Source organism: Myotis daubentonii, chromosome 8 (genome assembly GCF_963259705.1).
Source record: "Myotis daubentonii chromosome 8, mMyoDau2.1, whole genome shotgun sequence".
NCBI lineage: Eukaryota > Metazoa > Chordata > Mammalia > Chiroptera > Vespertilionidae > Myotis > Myotis daubentonii.
The window spans coordinates 68,037,674-68,055,626 of NC_081847.1; the positions used below are offsets into that span (position 1 = coordinate 68,037,674).

Sequence of the window (17,953 nt, forward strand, 5' to 3'; positions counted from 1 at the left end):
AAAATATGCATGGAAAACTGCAAACAAATAAAATATCAAAAGTTGTCTAAGTAGTAGGATTTTTTTTCTCACATTTTCTATGGTAAGCATATGTACTTTATTTTTCTTTTGTACTTTATTTTTTAAAACAACAAATGTGTTTTTAAAATTGTGGTAAATATTCATAAGATAAAATTTACCACCTTAACCATTTCAAGTGCACAGTTCAGGGCATTAAGTACATTCATACTATTGTGCAAAGGCATATATAAATTTTATGAATTCAAATTAATTTAAAAATCTTAACCACGGAGGTTACACTTACGGAAATAAAGTGTCATTATTCATAAATCACAATGTCAAAGAGATAGTCTTATTTCCAGAGGTACAAGGGTTTACACCACTGAAACACCAGAACACCCTATCTAAACACCCAGAATTCCCTACACCAACTCAATCATACATGTTCATATAGGTTAGGCTCAATGTATCCCCAACATGGACCAATGAAGCAGCCTACCCTGAGTGACATGCACGTATCCAGGTAATGTCCAAAACATCAGCCTTCTTTATACAATCTTGAGAGCCATTGGTTTGAATATGGCATTAATTATCCTAGCAACCCCAGAACACAGATCTGGAAGTTACAAATTTCCTTTTTTGGACACCTCTACTCTAGACTGAACTTTAGAATGTGAAAACTGAATACCTGGACTCACTAGAGGTGGCAAATTCTAACCTTCAAACCAGTCTTTCAACGTCTTCTTACTGCATTTAGAAAACAGGAGCCAAATACCCACATGATTAATATCAAGCATTTTGCTCATGGACCATAAGGCCTGTGACAGAGTTTGTTAAGAGAGCTCTGTGGCATGGTTCCTGCCCTTCATGGACAAGAATACATTAAGGGAATAGTTCCAGCTTCCTCTAAGCTGAAGCCCCCATGAAATCTAACCCATGAGGCTGGTAGCTAAGCGTTCAGCCTCTAGAAATCTACATCCATAACCTCAAGGTTCTGCTTGGTGGTAAAATTGTCACTGTGTGACACGCTTGAGGGGCACTTTATAAATATAAAGTTTCTTCCAATCATGACTACCTTGTTAGAGTTAAGCTTAGTCAGTAAACATTTCTGAAAGAATTAGGCCTTTGCTAGAGTCCCTGATAACCTATAAGCTTTAAAACAATCTGTTCTGGAATGCCACTGGTGGCAACCCACCAATCTGTGAATCTATCATCAGGGCTGCTACTTACTGAGGTACCCATGGTTATAAAATCAAGTGCAGGGATTACACAGTCAAAGGCCTATGGGAGCCACCAGGTAGGGAACCTCAGGGGGAGAGATGGGTGGGTGTAGGACATTAAGGGCAGGGAGGACCCCTCCCTACCCAACAGTGCTAAGGGCACAGCAGCACCTCTGCTCCAGCTGACTGATACCTCTAGAGACCCTGAGCCTAGGAGTGCCAGTTGTTCTGACTTGGATTTTAAAGTGAAAATTCTGACTGCAATTCAAAGCAACTTCTACTATTTAAAAAAATATATATGGCTCAAATAAAACTGTTTTGCAGGCTACCCTGACCCTGGAGCTACCAGCTGACAACCTTTGCTTTAAGGGGTAGGGAAGAATCCAAGCGAAAGTACTTTACTGACTACCAAAAAGTAACTGCAGAGGATAAAAGTGACTTTTGAGGACTATGACCAGCACTGTGAGGACAAAACATCTAAGTTTTGTACAAGTTGTATGTTGCTCAGCCCAAGAGCTAAGAGCAACTAAGAAGCCAGAGGGCCAGGATTCAAGTTAGATCCTGTTAAATTTTACAGATGAAAAAATAAGACCCAGAGAGGTTACAAGAATAGTAAGTGGTGGAGGGAGACTTGAACCCAAAACTTGGGCTCCAGAGTCCATGTTCATAACCTCTTGGGTAGCTTGACTCTCAAATAAGCACGTAGAGTTACTCTGTAAACTGTGAATGCAGAACAATATAAATGTTGGTTTTGCTATCATTATGTCAAACTGTGACTGCCACAAAGCACTGGTTTTTGCACTACTCTAATGAGCTCCAGATGCCTTGGGGAGGCTTTTACAACTTGGCTCTGGAGTCTCCCAATCCCTTTCCTGGCCTGCTGCCACAGGACCACAGTGAAGGTGCACTCTGGTTTTCCAAGGAGAATGAACAAGGGCCAGAGTAACTTGCAGCAGCATCAGTATTAAGTGAAGAGCAGGGCCAACCGCAGTGAGCAGGAAAGAGAAGACTACTACTACAGAAGCTGTGGCCACAAATCGTTTGTTCACAGATTCTCTTTAGTTTTCTTAATTTATACTTAAGTATTCCCACAAGAATTAGGACTTGTTGCACTCTCTAAACCACTTTTTGTTAAAGGAAAAACAGTAAAATCCTCTCCACCCAGTACAGCAGGGGTCCAGATGATGGGCAGCCTGGGGAGGAAGGCAGCATGGCCTGGGCAGACCTACCTTCTGGCAATTTTGAGGATAAAGGGGAGGGTGGCCACAACAGAGGCAGGGAAGCCAACCAGGCAAGCAATATGGGGATTTGGACCAGGGTGGAGACTGGGGGTGGGGTGGGGGGGGGGGTGTAGAGAGAAGTACCAGTCTGAACCACATAAAAGTGCCAGTTTTATGGTCAAATATTAGTAGTTTCATATCATCCAACTAATGGATTCTGGATGTAACTGGATAACAATATTTTTTCCCCCATTAAAAAGAGGCAGGAGCTCGGCCAGTGTGGCTCAGTGGTTGAGCATTGAACTATGAACCAGGAGGTCACAGTTCAATTTCCAGTCAGGGTATATGACTGGATTGCAAGCTCGATCCCCAGTGTGGGGTGTGCAGGAGGCAGCTGATCAGTGATTTTCTCTCTCCCTTCCTCTCTAAAATACATAATAAAAAAAAAAGAGGCAGGAAAAGGAACAGGGAAAAGGTGTGTGGCAGGCTGGTATGGGAAGAAAAAAATAGATTTGTGATTCAGGGAGAAATAGGTTCAAGTCTTGGCATGGAGTTCTATTAGCTGAAAGATGCCAGGTGGGTTATTAATTATCCCTGAATCTGGATTTCCAACTTTAAAAAATTAGGATAATAGCCCTGGCCAGTGTCCCTCAGTGGTTGGAGTGTCAGCCCATGCAATAAAGGGTCTCGGATTTGATTCCCAATCAAGGGCAGGTACCTGGGTTGCAGGTTCAATTCCCAGCCATGGTTGGGGCGCATGTGGGAGGCAACCAGTTGATGTGTCTCTCTCACATCGATGTTTCTCTCTCTACCCCCTCCTTCCCTTCCTTTCACTCTCTCCAAAAATCAATGGAAAAAATATCCTCGGGTGAGAATTAACCAAAAAAAAAAAAAAAAAAAAAAAGGATAAAAGGCAGCCCCATGTGCTTTAGAGACTGTGACTAGGCAGTTGGGTGCAGGTAATTCTCTCAACTACCCCACGAGAAAGGTACTGTGAGATTAATGGCTAAGGCACTATGTGGCATACAGCAGGAGGTCAATAAATGTCTTGCTCTTATCTTAAAACAGGAGTTAGCAACAGTGCAAAATCTCTAGTGCCATAGATGGAACCAGACAAAGCCAAGGGAAAAAAGCAAATGAGTGGAACCGAAATCATCATCAAAACAGCTGACATTCACTAGCGGCAGGTGCCCATTCAATCCTCATCACAACCCATGGAAGCAAGAGCACTCTTATCCTTAACTGTCATACAGGTGAGGAATTCGAGCACAGAGAGGTGAAGTCACCTGCCCATGCTCACAGCCTGGAAGAGCTACTGTATAGTCAGGATTCACACCCAGACTGGCCGCTCCAGAGCCGGCACTCCAGAACCTGTCCATGATGAGAAGGGGGAGAGGGTGGGTGAAGGAAGAGGAGCATATGGTGGGTCACAGCTGCTCCATTTACTGCTCCACTTCTTACCAGGCATTGCTTTCCCAACTGCCAACTGGGTAATTAGAAGCAATAAATGAGTAGGCCGGAAAGAAAGGAGACCTGAGTGGGAAGGGGTGGAGTGGCTCCAGTTGAAAAGCCACAAGGTCTTCCTGGGAAATCCTTTCTGGGTATGGTTGCCACCTATGAACCTCTTGGGTCACACCTCCCCATTCATCAGAGACTTTGGCACTAAGTCACATTCTCTCCTCAAGCTCCACAGTGCCATCACTGTGTGGGGTGTGCAGGAGGCAGTTGATCAGGTGGAGTGGGAAGTGGATAGATATATGAGCCTGATGTTCATAAGACAGGCCTGGGTTGGAAATCGAGATTTGGGAGTCATCAGAGTCTAGATGGGGATCGGAAAGTCCCACAACATCCCTTCAAACCTTTACTACTCCTCACACATCTGACCTGCCACACCCCTCTCTACTATGCTGCCTTCAATTCCTTCAACTCCCCCTCCAATGATCTCCTTCACTCTAAACCACCCTGGTGTGGCTGGTGACACTGTGAATCTTGTCCCCATGTGCAATGGTGGCACTTCCAGCTCCTTCCTGCTCTCTGCCCACAACCTCCTTTCCTTCCAATTGACCTACTCAACTGCAAGCAGGGCCTACTTTTGGCCTGTCAAACTTTGACAAGGCTAATATATCAGGCTTCCCTTATCTTCACTTTCCAGGACAGAATCCATTAGCAGGACTGTTATCTGAATGATATGCAATCGATAGCTTTGTGCCCCCCCCCCCGACCTTTACTCTTAACTGCTGGCAAAATTCCAAACTTAGATTGTACTACCATCTCCTTTTGACCTGTTCCCACCTAAAAACCAGACCTCTGACAACAGGCCAAGTTGGTAGATCTATAAAGCCATAATCAGCACCCCAAATACTGCTACTTAAGCCCATCTTCTCTAACGCTCTGCAATGACTACTGCACATTTCTCTGCTCTCCTTAAACACCCCATCTCTCCCTCCTAATCATCACCACTCTTTACTCATCATCGATGGAGTGGCCCCTACTTCACACAGAAATTAGAAGCTGCCACAAGGAGATTCCCTCTATTTCCTGTTAGCAAACCTGCAAATTGACTTACTTCTGCACCCACCACCTCCACTCCTGCTAGAAGACAGTTGGTGTCCAATCCCTCCAGTTCTGAAGTCGCCCATCCCTACCTGCCTTCTCAGGAACTTCATGCTTTCCGTATTATATAGAATCTCATCACGTCTGACCAGGCCACCACCATCATCTCCCACCCAGACCACCATAACCGCCTCTTAACTGGTCTTACTGCTTCAGATCTAATCTGCCCTCCCTCCCCACATTTTTCTCCACACAGCAGCCAGAGGGATTCCCTTGGAATGTAAATCAGATGATATATGCTCCTCTGCTCAAAGCTCTCTACTGACTTCTCATCTCACTCTGAGTAAAATCCAAAATCATGACCTTGGCCTCCAAACCTTTATAAGATCTGGCCCCCCTGCTATCCCTCTGATCTCACCTTCTACCGCCTGCCTCCAGCCTGCTTGTTGGGCTTTCCTGTTTCAGGGCCTTTGCACTTGCTTTTCCTGCTGCCTGGAAGGCCATCCCTCCCCCAGATAGCCACATGGCTTCCCCCCTCACTTCTTTCAGATCACTGTTCAAATGTCACCCCTTCAGAGTCCTTCCCTCACCACCTAAAACTGTCATCTCTACTACTCATCATTCTGTATCTCACCCGCTTTATTTTTTCAGTTTATTCTGACTCATTTTTCTAATTTTTCTTCACAGTACTTACCAATTTTGACATATTATGTATCAGTCCATTTGTTATTGGTTTTCCTCAGTAGAATATAAACTTTATAACCAGAGACTTTTGCCTGTTGTCTTCACTGTTCAATTCCCAGCACCTAAGAATTCCTAGGCATGGAGTAGGCACTCAATACTTGTTGAATAAACTGTCCTTTCTCATTCCTGCATTTAACCTTTGCCCTCAGCGGGCTCCCTTCTCAATAACACTGAAACAAGTTCAAGCTTTTACCTTTAAATAAACAAACAAACAAACAAACAACACACCTCTACACAATACAACTTCCATGACTTCCATGTGAGAGTTGTCTGTGCTCACTGCCTGTATCCTCACCTCTCACTCATGCCTCAACCCACTCCAGCCTGGCTTTCACCTTCACTACACCACCAAAACAACTCAAGCTAAATCCACCCACATACCACTCAATCTGATAGGCATTTTTCCAGTCTCTATTTGACCTGAGCTCCCTGCAACATTTGACCTTATTACTGACCTCACCCTTCTTGAAATTTTCTATGCTTCTTAAGCACACATTTTCATCTGCCTTCCGCCTCTTGCCAGCCCATCTCTTCTTCATTTACCTTACAGACTTAACTTCCTCTACTCAGCCAGAGCAGGCTGGGTTCCTAGTTCCCTATGCCTCTCCTTCCCCTTACTCTCTCTTTCTCTTCAGGCCGTCTTACCCTCACCTATATTTTTGATCCCCACCTAGACTCTGATGACTCCCAAATCTCGATTTCCAGTCCAGGCTTGTCTTATGAATATCAGGCTCATATATTTATCCACTTCCCACTCCACCTGTCCAGTTGGATGCTCAAAGGCAGGTAATACTCAACACATCCAAGTCCCAATTCATCCCTGACCCCCTCCTCTTCCCACACTCCCATTTTAAAGAACGGAACCAACATCCATCCAGTTGGGTGAGTCAGAAACTTAATTGCCTTAGCAATCCTCGTTCTCAAGTTCATACCCAATCCATCAGCAGGTTTTGTTAGCTTTACCTTCTAAGCAAATGGGAAAACCATTCATTTTGCTCTATTTCTATTGTCACCACTTTAAGTCCAGGCCACTAACATCTCTCATTTAGATGGTGTCAACACTCTATGGTCTTCCTCTAAGACAGGGGTGGGGAACCTTTTTTCTGCCAAGGGCCATTTGGATATTTATAACATCATTTGCAGGCCATATAAAACTATCAACTTAAAAATTAGCCTGCTATATTTGGTCAAATATTTAATTAACTCACCCACCCCTAATGCCTTGGCAGGGCCAGACCAAATGATTTCGTGGGACTTATATGGCTCACGGGCCAGATGTTCCCCATCCCTGCTCTAAGATGTTCTGAACACAATGGCCCAAGTGATCTTTCCAAAAATACAAAACTGGTCATCCCATCACCTTCTTCCCTGTTTAGAACTCTTCAGTGTGGTCTCACTGCTTTTGGTCTAAAAGTCAAACTCCTCACAATGATCTCCAAGGGCCCTGGCCTACCTCTCCCACCTCATCCTCAAACATTCTTTCCCTGACTTTTTTTTTTTTTATAATTGTAAATTCACATATAGTTATATCTTAGTTTCCTTAACAGGTATACCACCTTGCTGCCACAGGACCTTTGCACATGCTGCTTCCCCATACTGCCAAAATGCCTCTGACCTTGACCTATTTAATTTTTATTTATCATTCAGATCTCCGGACTTCCTCAGGAAAGTTTTCCCTCACTTCTTGTTCACTCCCCTTGCAGGACCAGGCTTCTCTCATTCCTGGGATTTCTCAAGTTGCTAGTATGGCCCAGAGGACAAGATCATTTGAACAATGCCCCTCTTCTCCATTAACTGAAAACTCCATGAGAACAGAACAGGGTCCTTGTTTTGTTTTTTTATTTTCCTTGCATCATAACACCAGGTGTGACACCCAAATAAATACTGTCTAAATGAATTTCAGCCTCATTCAGTCAAGAGGAAAAAGAATTATATAAAGAACAAATATAAACTGACCACTCCCTAGGGCTGAGGGCAAATTTAAGAGTTTTATGTCCTAGCACAAGAAGGCTATTCTCCCTATAAATCTATAAAACCTCATAAAATACCTAACAAAAAGCTAAAAATTTATTTATAAACAAGACAGTAAACCAAAAGGAGTTTCTTATAGGAAGACTCCAGGATTAACAAACATGAAAACTCTTTTCTAAGATAACCCTGCTGGAAAGAAAGTCAAGTATTTTCCTGGCAGGCCCCTCAGCCTGGTGAAAATGGTGAGAACTAAATACAGTGCTGAGCTATTTATGTAGGAGACTCCATGTACTTGCTGATTAAGTACACGCTTTTCACAAGTTCACTCTTTTCCATAAAGAATGGCCTTACTGTTTTCCCCAGCACTGTTTACAGAATCTTCCCTGAGATTTACAAGTACAGGACAGAGCTCTAAATTCATCCAACACTTGCTTCTCTGGTGTCCAAATGTCAGAGACTAGCAAAAAGGTCCATAAACCAATGAATAGGGAAGATAGAGAAGAGCAAGCATTCAGCTCCTTCTCCTTTAAACATGGTAACACCAATGCCTCTGAATTTTAGCAGGTCATCTGTTAAGTGCCAGGTACTGTGTCAGTAATTTCACTCATTAATTCACTTAACCATTACAATAATCCTGTGGCATAGGTATTATCACCTCAGGAAACTCAGGCTCAAAAAAGCTAACTTATTAGCCCAGGTTCACAAGACTAATGAATAAGCAAAGTTTCAAACTCAGTTCTCAATGAATATTCCACCAATCTAATAAATAAATACCTTTCAATAACCAAAATCCAATTTTTAGATGCTGCTTCTAGAGAGATGACCTCCTCCCAAAGAATCATCATAAAGCTTTTCAACAAAGAGTAATCTGTCAGGCTCCTGAGTCCTGTTACTCCTCAGAACTTTTATAATATACAGCACTCATAAACAAAATGTCCAATCAAAATACCAGAATTTGTTAAAATTAAATATTTTATTCTATATATTAATTTAAAGCCTTACTCTATCTGCTATGACAATTTAGGGATTTTTAAAATTTATATCTTTCAAATTTTGCACTGAGGTTCTTCCTAATAGTGAGAATAGTTATTTTGAACACATCAAAATTAGAACATCATCATCATCATCATCATACGGAGGGAAAAGCAATTTACCATCAGAGAGATGGATGTATAAATGTTAAATGTTTTTTGCACATTAATATACAACTAAGAATTATGAATGTACTCCCTTAATTGGCTCTTTCATATCTTAAAAAAAAAAAAAAAAGACAAAAACAACAGAAAGAAAACTTCCCATGATCCATATCTCCTCCTCCCCTTTACACCACAGCCAAACTCTGGGAAAGAGTTGTCTGAGCTCACTATTTCCCTACCTCCCACTCATGCCTCAACCCACTCCAGTCTGGTTTCCACCTTCATCCTGCCATCAAGACAGCTCAAGCTAAGCTCTCCAAAGATCCACTTATCTCTAAATCCCATATATTTAACAGAGTAGAAAATCTACAAATTAATTTATCATTTATGTCAGGCTAGAGCTGTGTTGTATATAGCTGCTTCCCCATCTGGCTGTGCAGGTGTGGGCAAGTTGCTCTCTGGGCCTTGGTTCCCCTTTCCCTACTGGACCCAAAGACAGACATCAATTATATGAATTGATGAATTCATAAAACTCCAGAATTAATATGAGGGAGTTCACGGCTGATAAAGAGAGATGTCATAAATCAGAAGAACGTCATAACTCAAATGAAACTTATGGGAAACCAGCTCTTTACCCTCATTTACTTCTTCCCATTAGTCCATAAATTAAACCAAAGACCTATGCAGTAAACCCTGCAGGAAAAATAGTTGTGATCTTTTTCATTAGAGGCCTTTCAAATACATCCCAACTATAGAAAATATGGTCTCTTTACTTACTGAGTGGTTTACTTACAGAAACTTTATTAAAACTTCATTTACACAGAAACATCATTGTAGTATAATAACTGTTTAAAGGCTTCATATACAAGAACTTTTATATGGAGAAACAATACAGCATGGTAGTAATAGTTCTTGGGCTCTGGAGACAGATTGCCTGTGTTCATGCCCCAGCTCCATTGCTTACTGGCTGAGTTATGCTGGCCAACTTCTCTGGGCCTCAATGAGGGTAACAGTAAGAACTAAACTGCATGTAAAGCTCATGGCACTGTGCCTGAAACATAAGAAATGCTCAGTACATGGTAGATATCATAGTTACTACATAACATGAGATGTTAAAAAGTCACTCAATTGGGCGTCTACATAAATGATAATTCAGGTTCATCAATTGTAATAAATGTACCACTCTGGTGAGAGATAGTGATAATGGGAAAGGCTATGCATGTGTGGGGCAGGGGCTATGTGAGAATTCTTCTCTGTACCTTTAATGAAATTTTGCTGTGAATCTAAAAACTACTCTAAAAAATAAATTCAATTTTTAAAAGTCATTTGAAAAACATATAGGTATGTTTACTATTGGCTTTACATATTCTTGATAATGACTAAGAAATAATGACAACAATTATAGAACACTTAACCCTTACTTGGCCATTTGTGCATATTAAATTATTAAATAAGATACTGTATCTCTTATATATATGTAAAGTACTGTTAGAATTCCATTAAAGTTTTTAAGATTTCCAGACAAATTTATTCTATGCTCAATTTAAAAGCACTCAATTATCTTGTCAAGTCTGCAAACTCCATATAGTTCAAGAGCAGATGCCCTGGCCAGGTGGCTCAGTTGCATTGGAGTGTCATCCCATATACTTAAAGGTTGTGGGTTCGAGTCCAAGTCAGGGTATATACCTAGGTTCCAGGTTCAATACTGGTCAGGGCATGTAAGGAAGGCAACCAATTGATATTTCTCTCTTCAAAATCATTAAGCATACCCTAAAGTGAGAATTAAAAAAAAAAGGCTCTTAAATAAGACATGAAAGGGAGTTTTAGTGATATAATTATGTTACCCAACAGGGGGCTGAAAGGTTCAAGATTACTTATATGTCAAAAATTTGTTAACATGGTAAAGAGCCACAATGTCCTTGTGGTGATGAATACTCTCACGGGCTCTTCTGATTTCTCCAGATAAAGGCTGGAAGGACACAACCCCTACTTGGGAGTCTCTATCTATGCATTTGGCATTTAGTGGAGATGAATCAGTGAGATTACTCCACACTTTTTCCATTTTGATCATCACTGTTTTTACAAGAGACAACCACCCTATCTTCATTGGGTTTATTTAGCAATAAACACAGTCTTTTTGTTATGTAATTAAATTCTCATTTATTGCATCTACAAACCAAATAAAGAAAAAGGCACTGCTGAATGAGGAACCAATGTAGGTTAATATATTACATTAAGCCAGAGCACTTATAGTTTCTCTGGTTTGTAGCTTAAAATAATAAACATAAGTAAGAGCAGCAAGCCTTTACAGAGAACCTACTACATGCCAAGTTCTTTGCACATGTCAACTAACTTTATAATAACCCTTTGAGGAAGGTGATCTCTCCAAGATCACAAAGATAACAAGTGGAATGCAAGGAAACGCAGGCAGTCTTGAGTCTAGAGCACACACTCCTAATCCCTATCCAGCAGCCCCTCTCCCCTCCCCTGACAAGCTACAATTGGACTCATATCACAGAGGCTCTTTCCTGTTAAGTGCTCTTCTCATTCAAGCATTTCGACTTTGAGTAGTCATTTAACGTTCCTCTTATCAAAAATTAATGATAATCCACACATGGTAACCTCTAAAATACTAGCTCCATTGCAACCCTTCTTATACACAGGCTTATTGTGGCTACTTTTACTGGAAAGAGGACTGTGTCTTGAGATGCAGAGTGACATCTCATTAGGCACTTTGCTGTACGTTTTCTACTGTTTATAAGTAAAACAGTCATTTTTATTTAACAGCAACAACACACAATTACTCTCTTAAACAAGATGGCTGGTTCAACTCAACACTAAAGTGTAGGTCTCCTTACTATAGCTCCTATTACTCAATTTTATGACGATGAGCCACTATGTCAACTTGCTATTCATTTAACCTATGGTCGAATTACTTCCTTTACAGGCTATTTCTTACATTCACTACTAACACACTGAATGTGCATTCCACAATATGGGTTGGAAAAATCTGAACTTCTGAAGAAAGATATGATCCAAAAGTGTCTAATAAGCTCTCAATGTTATGGCCCTTGATGATCCATTTTATAAGTAGGTTCCAAGAATGTGATATACAATTTGGTGAAAATTATATGTTGTTTTCTGAGGAAGGAATGGAGACTTTTCTGCCAAATAACTATTTTGAATCGTGTGTGACAATACACTTAAAAGTAATAGTGAGAGGATAGAATCCAGGCAGATTTCCAAGCAGAGTTATAAGTACCAGGCCTTTTGGCCTAACTAACAAACTGCTTTGTAGTGCTTATCGAGCATTCCTGATAAAACGACATCCAACACGCAGCCTTGGTTCCTCTGAACAGAAAAGCGTTGCAAGTCTAAATCTCAGTAAATTCCGCCAAGATTATCTAAGCAACAACCTCTGTGTCACTAGTTCTTGACCCTTGAGGGAGTCAGACCCTGATGGGAATCTGATGAAAGCCAGGGACCCTCTTCCCAGAGGAGCGCAAAGTTCACAAGCCCGCTCCCAGGCCCCAAGAGAAGAATCTCAGCACTGTACCTTGGACCAGATAAAGTGAGAAAGGTGATGGCAATCTCAAACTCTGCAGAAAAGAAAGCTTTCCGCTTACGCAGTTTGTTAGGAAAAACAGGTCTTTTTACATATTCCAAACCAAAGGCATAGGGGCAGTGAGGCCAGATCTAGTCCACCGTATTGATCCTCACCGCCCGGAACGCTCTTCTCCCAAACCCCACAGGGATGCCCCTTGCCTTTCAGTATTCTGTTCAAATGTCACCCCTCAGAAAGGATTTCTTTCTTGACACCTCATCAAAAGCATTCCTTTGTTATCACATCTCGCTCTTTTATTTTTACGAAAGTACTTATTAGTATCCAAAGGTGTCTCATTAATTTTCTTATGTACTTATTTTATCTCCCCTATTAGAGTTATAAGCTCCTAAAAGGGCAACTATCTTGTCTGACTCGTTCCCCACTGTATCCCCAGTGCCCACCACGGTGCCTGGTACACAGTGCGCATGTGACAAATATCTGTTGCTTTAAACTGAAAAATAGGATGTTGATGTTGGAATTAAGGTTTTAACTAGTTATGAGTCAGCGCCCTTTCCGTAACTAGGGGTCTATCCGATCAGTGTCTACTGTGTGCCAGGCACGGTTGCAGGTGCAGCGGACCCAGAAGCGAACAAAACCGACGAGCACCCCTGTCCTCACAGACCCTCCCCTGGAGTGGACCGCCCGGGCCACGTCTCGTCCACACCATACCTGGGAGACGCGGGAGAGCCCGCTCCATGCCCCCCGTGGAGGGGGATGGGGAGCTCCCCAAGTGGAAGGAAGACGGTCTCCAACCCGCACTTCCACAGCAAGCCTCCGGTTTGCCCAAACCAGCCCTCCCCACCTGCCCGCTCGCACGGAGCCCCCACCGGGTGCAGAACTGACTCGAGGCAGGACTCCAGTGAGGGGGGTGAGGGGAGGAACCAGGAAACGGGACGCCGAGGCGAGTGCCCCAGGGCTGGAGGCGGGAGAGCCTGCCGCGCCGGTCGCCACAACTTGCGGGGTGACCTTGGGCCAGTCCCGAGGCGCCAGAGCATCCGTCTCCCCCGAGGTCCTGAAGGAGGACGGCAGGGTGGGACTCGGGGTCGGGGGGAGGCGGAGCCCCGGAGGCCGGGCTGAGGGCGAGGGGGGTAACGGCCGATGCGGGGAGGCCGGCGCGGGGCCGGACCGGGTCGGGGCGGCTCACCCACCGAGCGCCACCTGGCAGGCCCTGCGCAGCTGGGAGTGCTGGGGCCGCTTCACCTCCTTGTCGGCCAGGATCTTTTCCAGGGCCCGGGACACGAACATGCTCTTGGTCTGGCTCTCCTGCATGGCACCAGCCCGGCGGGGGCTGGGAGCCCCGCGGGCTGGCGGCACGAGCGAACGGGTGAACGAGGCCGCGGGCCCGGCGTCCCGGTCGGCACCCGCCGCGTCCGTCCGTGCCGCCCCGTCAGGAAGCGACATCGCGGCCCCACAGCGCCGCCATGTTGGAGCGCGTCACGTGACCACGTGACTGGCGGGGCCGCTGCGGCCGCCGCGCGTCCGTCGACCCCGTGACCCCGGCAAGGCGGGGCCTACGCTGGGAAGGGGCGGGGCCAGTGGACGGGGAGGGGCGGGGCCAAGGTGGGGGAAGGCAGGCAGGAAAAAAGAGGGCGGGGAGGCGAGTGGAAGTGGGCGAAGGCGGGTCGGGACCTGGAGGGCAGAAGAACGGAGGTGAAGGCAGGAGAGATGGCGATAGGGTGATAGAAAAGGAGGCGAGGAGACCGCGAGGCAGCGAGGACCGTGAGAGTGGAGTTAGGGGTAGGAGAGGAGATGGGAGGAGAGGAAGGAAGGGGGGAAAGCTTGGGGAAAAAGAGGATTGGCCAGGGACTGAGAGAGGTGATCAAGGGGCAAGAGGAGGAGAGAGAGGCAGCCAGGGGAGTGGAAGAGGAGGGGAGGTGGTTAGAGATGAGGGGAGGTGGTTAGAGACGAGGGGAGGCATGAAGGTAGGAGAAGCAGGGGGCGAGGTGGAGCTGGGGTGAGAGGAAGTGAAGGGGTGAAGGCAGGGAGGAGGTAGGGAGTGGAGAGTGTAGGAGAAGAGCAGAGAAGAAGGAAGAAAAGAGGAGATGAGAGGGATAAAGGGAAGAGGGGGAAGTTAGGACAAGGGAAGAGGAATGAAAGGGAAAAAGAATGGTGGGGGAGGAGGTGAGAAAGGATGGAAAGAAAGCAGGGTGGGTGATGGAGAGAGAAAAGGAAATGAAGGGGATGATGAGTGGACGGGAAGGAGAAGCCAGGGGAAGGTAGAGAGAGAAAGAGAGACAGGTATTCGTGTGCACTCTCCAAACGGGATTTCTCCCTGCTGTTGGCAAGACACACCCCTTCCGCACAAGCCTCCTGTCTGCGCAGCGGAGCTGACCCCTGGCATCTAGTATGGAGACTCCTCTGTGCATCGTGCCATCCCTGTGCACAGCGCAGCCAGGAAGAGCCACCCCAAGTGCATAGCTCTCTGGAGTGCATCTGTTTATTCTCATAACCTTGTGGTTCCTCCCTGTGCAGTACACCAGGGCAAGGGGGCTTGGGGTGATGTCTGACAGAAGCAGAAGCAGAGATCGCCAGTGTTCTACAGCTGCAAATGAGTGTACGAAGACAGATACTCTGGCCCTAGGGCACCTTCTCCCCATCCCACGACCAGTGATATCACAACACCACTGGTGATGCCCCTTGGAGCCCTTTCTTTTACACTGCCATCCTCTCCCAAGTGGGGCCATGGTGCTTTGGGCTCATGCAAGAACATGTCTTTCTTGGAAACCACAGAAACTTCCCATGCAGGCATGTTCAAATGCTCAGGTCTTAGTTCAAACATCTCAGGGAGGCCCTCCCTGACCACCCTGTTTATTTCCCTGTTTATTTATTTATTTTTAGTTGATTTCACAGAGGAAGGTAGAGGGAGAGAGAGATAGAAACATCAATGATGAAAGAATCATTGATCGGCTGCCTCCTGCACACCCCGAACTGGGGATCGAGCCCACAACCCAGGCATATGCCCTTGACCGGAATTGAACCCACGACCTTTCAGTTCGCAGGCGGATGCTCTATCCACTGAGCCAAGCTGGCTAGGGCCTGACCACCCTGTTTAAATAGCCACCTCTCCCCCTGGCCCCTGTGGCTCAGTTGTTTACTAAGCATCCTCCCATGCGTGGCGAGGTCACTGGGTTCAATTTCCGGTCAGGGCACACGCTCAGGTTACAGACTGGATCCCCAGTGGGGGGCATGCTCAGGTTACAGACTCCATCCCCAGTGGGAGGCATGCAGGAGGCAGCTGAATGATGATGTTTCTCTCTTTCCCTTTCCCTTCCTTTCTAAAAAAATCAATAAAAGCACATATATATTTTTAAAAAGTGCAAAGCCACATGAACTTAAAAAAAATTAAAAAATAAAGTAGCCCCTCTTTCCCTACTTGGTGTGTTCATTGCATTTTCTGACCTTTTTAACTTGTTGACTTGTTTGTGATCTGCCAGGTACAGGCCACAGAAGGGCAGACTGTATCCCCAGGGCCTGGTCCAGAGCCAGGTCGAATGTTTCATGGCCATGAATTCTATTGCTGTAAATGTGGCTTTATAGCTCTTCCTGTTAAAAAGTGGAGTCTGTTTCTTTGGGGTGGCCTTGTGACTTGCCTTGACCAATAGATGTGATAGAAGTGAGGCTGTGTGTGGTCCAGAGCCTGTGCATCAAGAAGTCTTGGGTGCTCAGGAAGCATCTGGAAGAAAGAGCACATGGAGAGAGAGGCCCAGCCATTCCAGCTGACCCACCCGCTGAATAAAGCAGCTTCAGTAAGCCTGGTGACACCAGCAGAACTGCCCAGCCAACCCACAGAGTAGCAGAAAACAACAAATGATTGTTCTTTTAAGCCACTCCATTTTGGAGTAGTTTGTTACACAGCATGGGACACCCCTTAATCCTTACGTGTTGAATGAATGAGTGCTTGAATGTGTGAAACTCTCTGGGAAGTGCAGTGCAATCCTCTGACTAACAGAAGTTTTGAGCCACCCCCCACAACAAGGTCAGGCTATGTCACTCCCTGCTGAAAACCCTACAGGACTCCCCAGGGCCCTTGGAATTGAATCTAAGGGAAAGTTTCTCCTGCTAGCTGGAATTAGAACGTTCCTATGAAACCTCACGTAAGCTGAAATGGCATAAGGCGAAGAAGCAATTACCATGAATGTATATGGGAAATTTTTTGAGTGTTCCCAGATAACGTAGCAGAACACCACATGTTGTGCACCCGTCAATCGGCTCAAGCTATAGACTTGCCATTTTATCTATTACTGGATGCTGGCTAATGGAAACCACTTTGCTACTAGCAGAACCAGTAGTAACTTTGGCAGCTTTCAAGATTCTCTCTCTCTGTGTGTAAGTGGTATGAATGGTCAACACAGGCAAGTTCAATGCCTTTATTTCATTCACCACAATCAAAACACTTAAGTATGTCCAGTTTTACTCTAAGCAGAACCCCCTTAGCGCTCTCTGAGGCTTTTCTGATACCTTAGGATACATCTTGGTGATGGATGCACGACATAAATGAGGGTGAAACACAGATGCTCACAGGCACAGTTCAAAGCCCTGGGGCTCGATGTGGAGCTGCTTGCTGCGTGTGGATCCTGGAGGAGCTTGGTGGTGTCACCTTCACTGCTCAGGGTGTGCACTGCCTCTATAATGGCTCCCGTCTTGCTTTACGGATTTCTTTTGGTTAAGGAAAACAGGTACCACTGTAGGTCTTTTGTACTAGTAAAAGCCAAGCCGAGGAGCGCGGACTTTTGAAAAGCAGGGGATACCTGTGTCTCACCTTGGCTGAATTCTCTGCCTGAACCTCTCTCTCCCCTTTTCTTCTATCCTCCCCAGGGCTCTCCAGCCACACTGGGTTCCCTTTTTGTTTCCATCAAGGGCTTGGCTGAAGCATCCCTGTTCCTCTCAATCAGTGCATCTCAGTGAGGGCAGTGCGACCCCTCAGGGCATGTTGAAATTTTGTGGGGGGAGTAATTTTATTGTTATGATGGGGGGGGGAGCAGGAATGCTTGACAACATCCTGTAGAGAGCAGGACAATCCAAATGGCAAAGATTTACACGTGTCTCACGTGGCTGGACTAGACATCCCTGTAGGGGAGAAACCTGTTCAGAATGATCTAAACCTAGAACCTACATCTGCTTTACATATAAACACAAAGCACTTCTCATCCTGTTTTAATATGTGTGGAATTTTCCAGGAATGCAACTATTATTGTAATTCAAGGGGAAACTGTTTTGCCTGGAACTGTTGTTCGCCATTCCGAAACCACATCACTGCCATTTATTCCGGCCATGGTATTGAGTTGCCACCACCGCACCCTGGTAAGTCTGCTTTGTAGCTGTCACCATTCAAGGGATTCTCCTTTTAGGTTCCCGCATCAGGCTGCTCTATTGTATCCCTTAGACTCTAAGGCTTAGACTTAGAGTAATTGTGTCTGAGCATTTATACATCATAATAAAATTTGCAAATTATACATTGCTTTCCTTTTGTTTCATCTTTGTTAGGTCATTATCTTTTTTAAAAAA

The 17,953-nt window shown here is 44.9% G+C and overlaps 1 protein-coding gene across 4 annotated transcripts in view; it reads right to left on the reverse strand.

The window, feature by feature from the left end:
* ARFGEF2 (ADP ribosylation factor guanine nucleotide exchange factor 2) overlaps positions 1-13,906 on the reverse strand; it is a 90,977-nt gene extending 77,071 nt beyond the window's left edge. For 3 of the 4 annotated variants that reach the window (XM_059706805.1, XM_059706804.1, XM_059706807.1), the window contains exon 1: positions 13,597-13,905. In XM_059706805.1, the coding sequence (XP_059562788.1) occupies positions 13,597-13,849 (253 nt within the window). In that variant the 5' untranslated portion in view covers positions 13,850-13,905. Of the gene's footprint in view, positions 1-13,596 lie in introns of all 4 variants that reach the window. The other variant, XR_009454169.1, reaches the window with a different exon arrangement.
* Between the last annotated feature and the right edge of the window lie 4,047 nt (positions 13,907-17,953).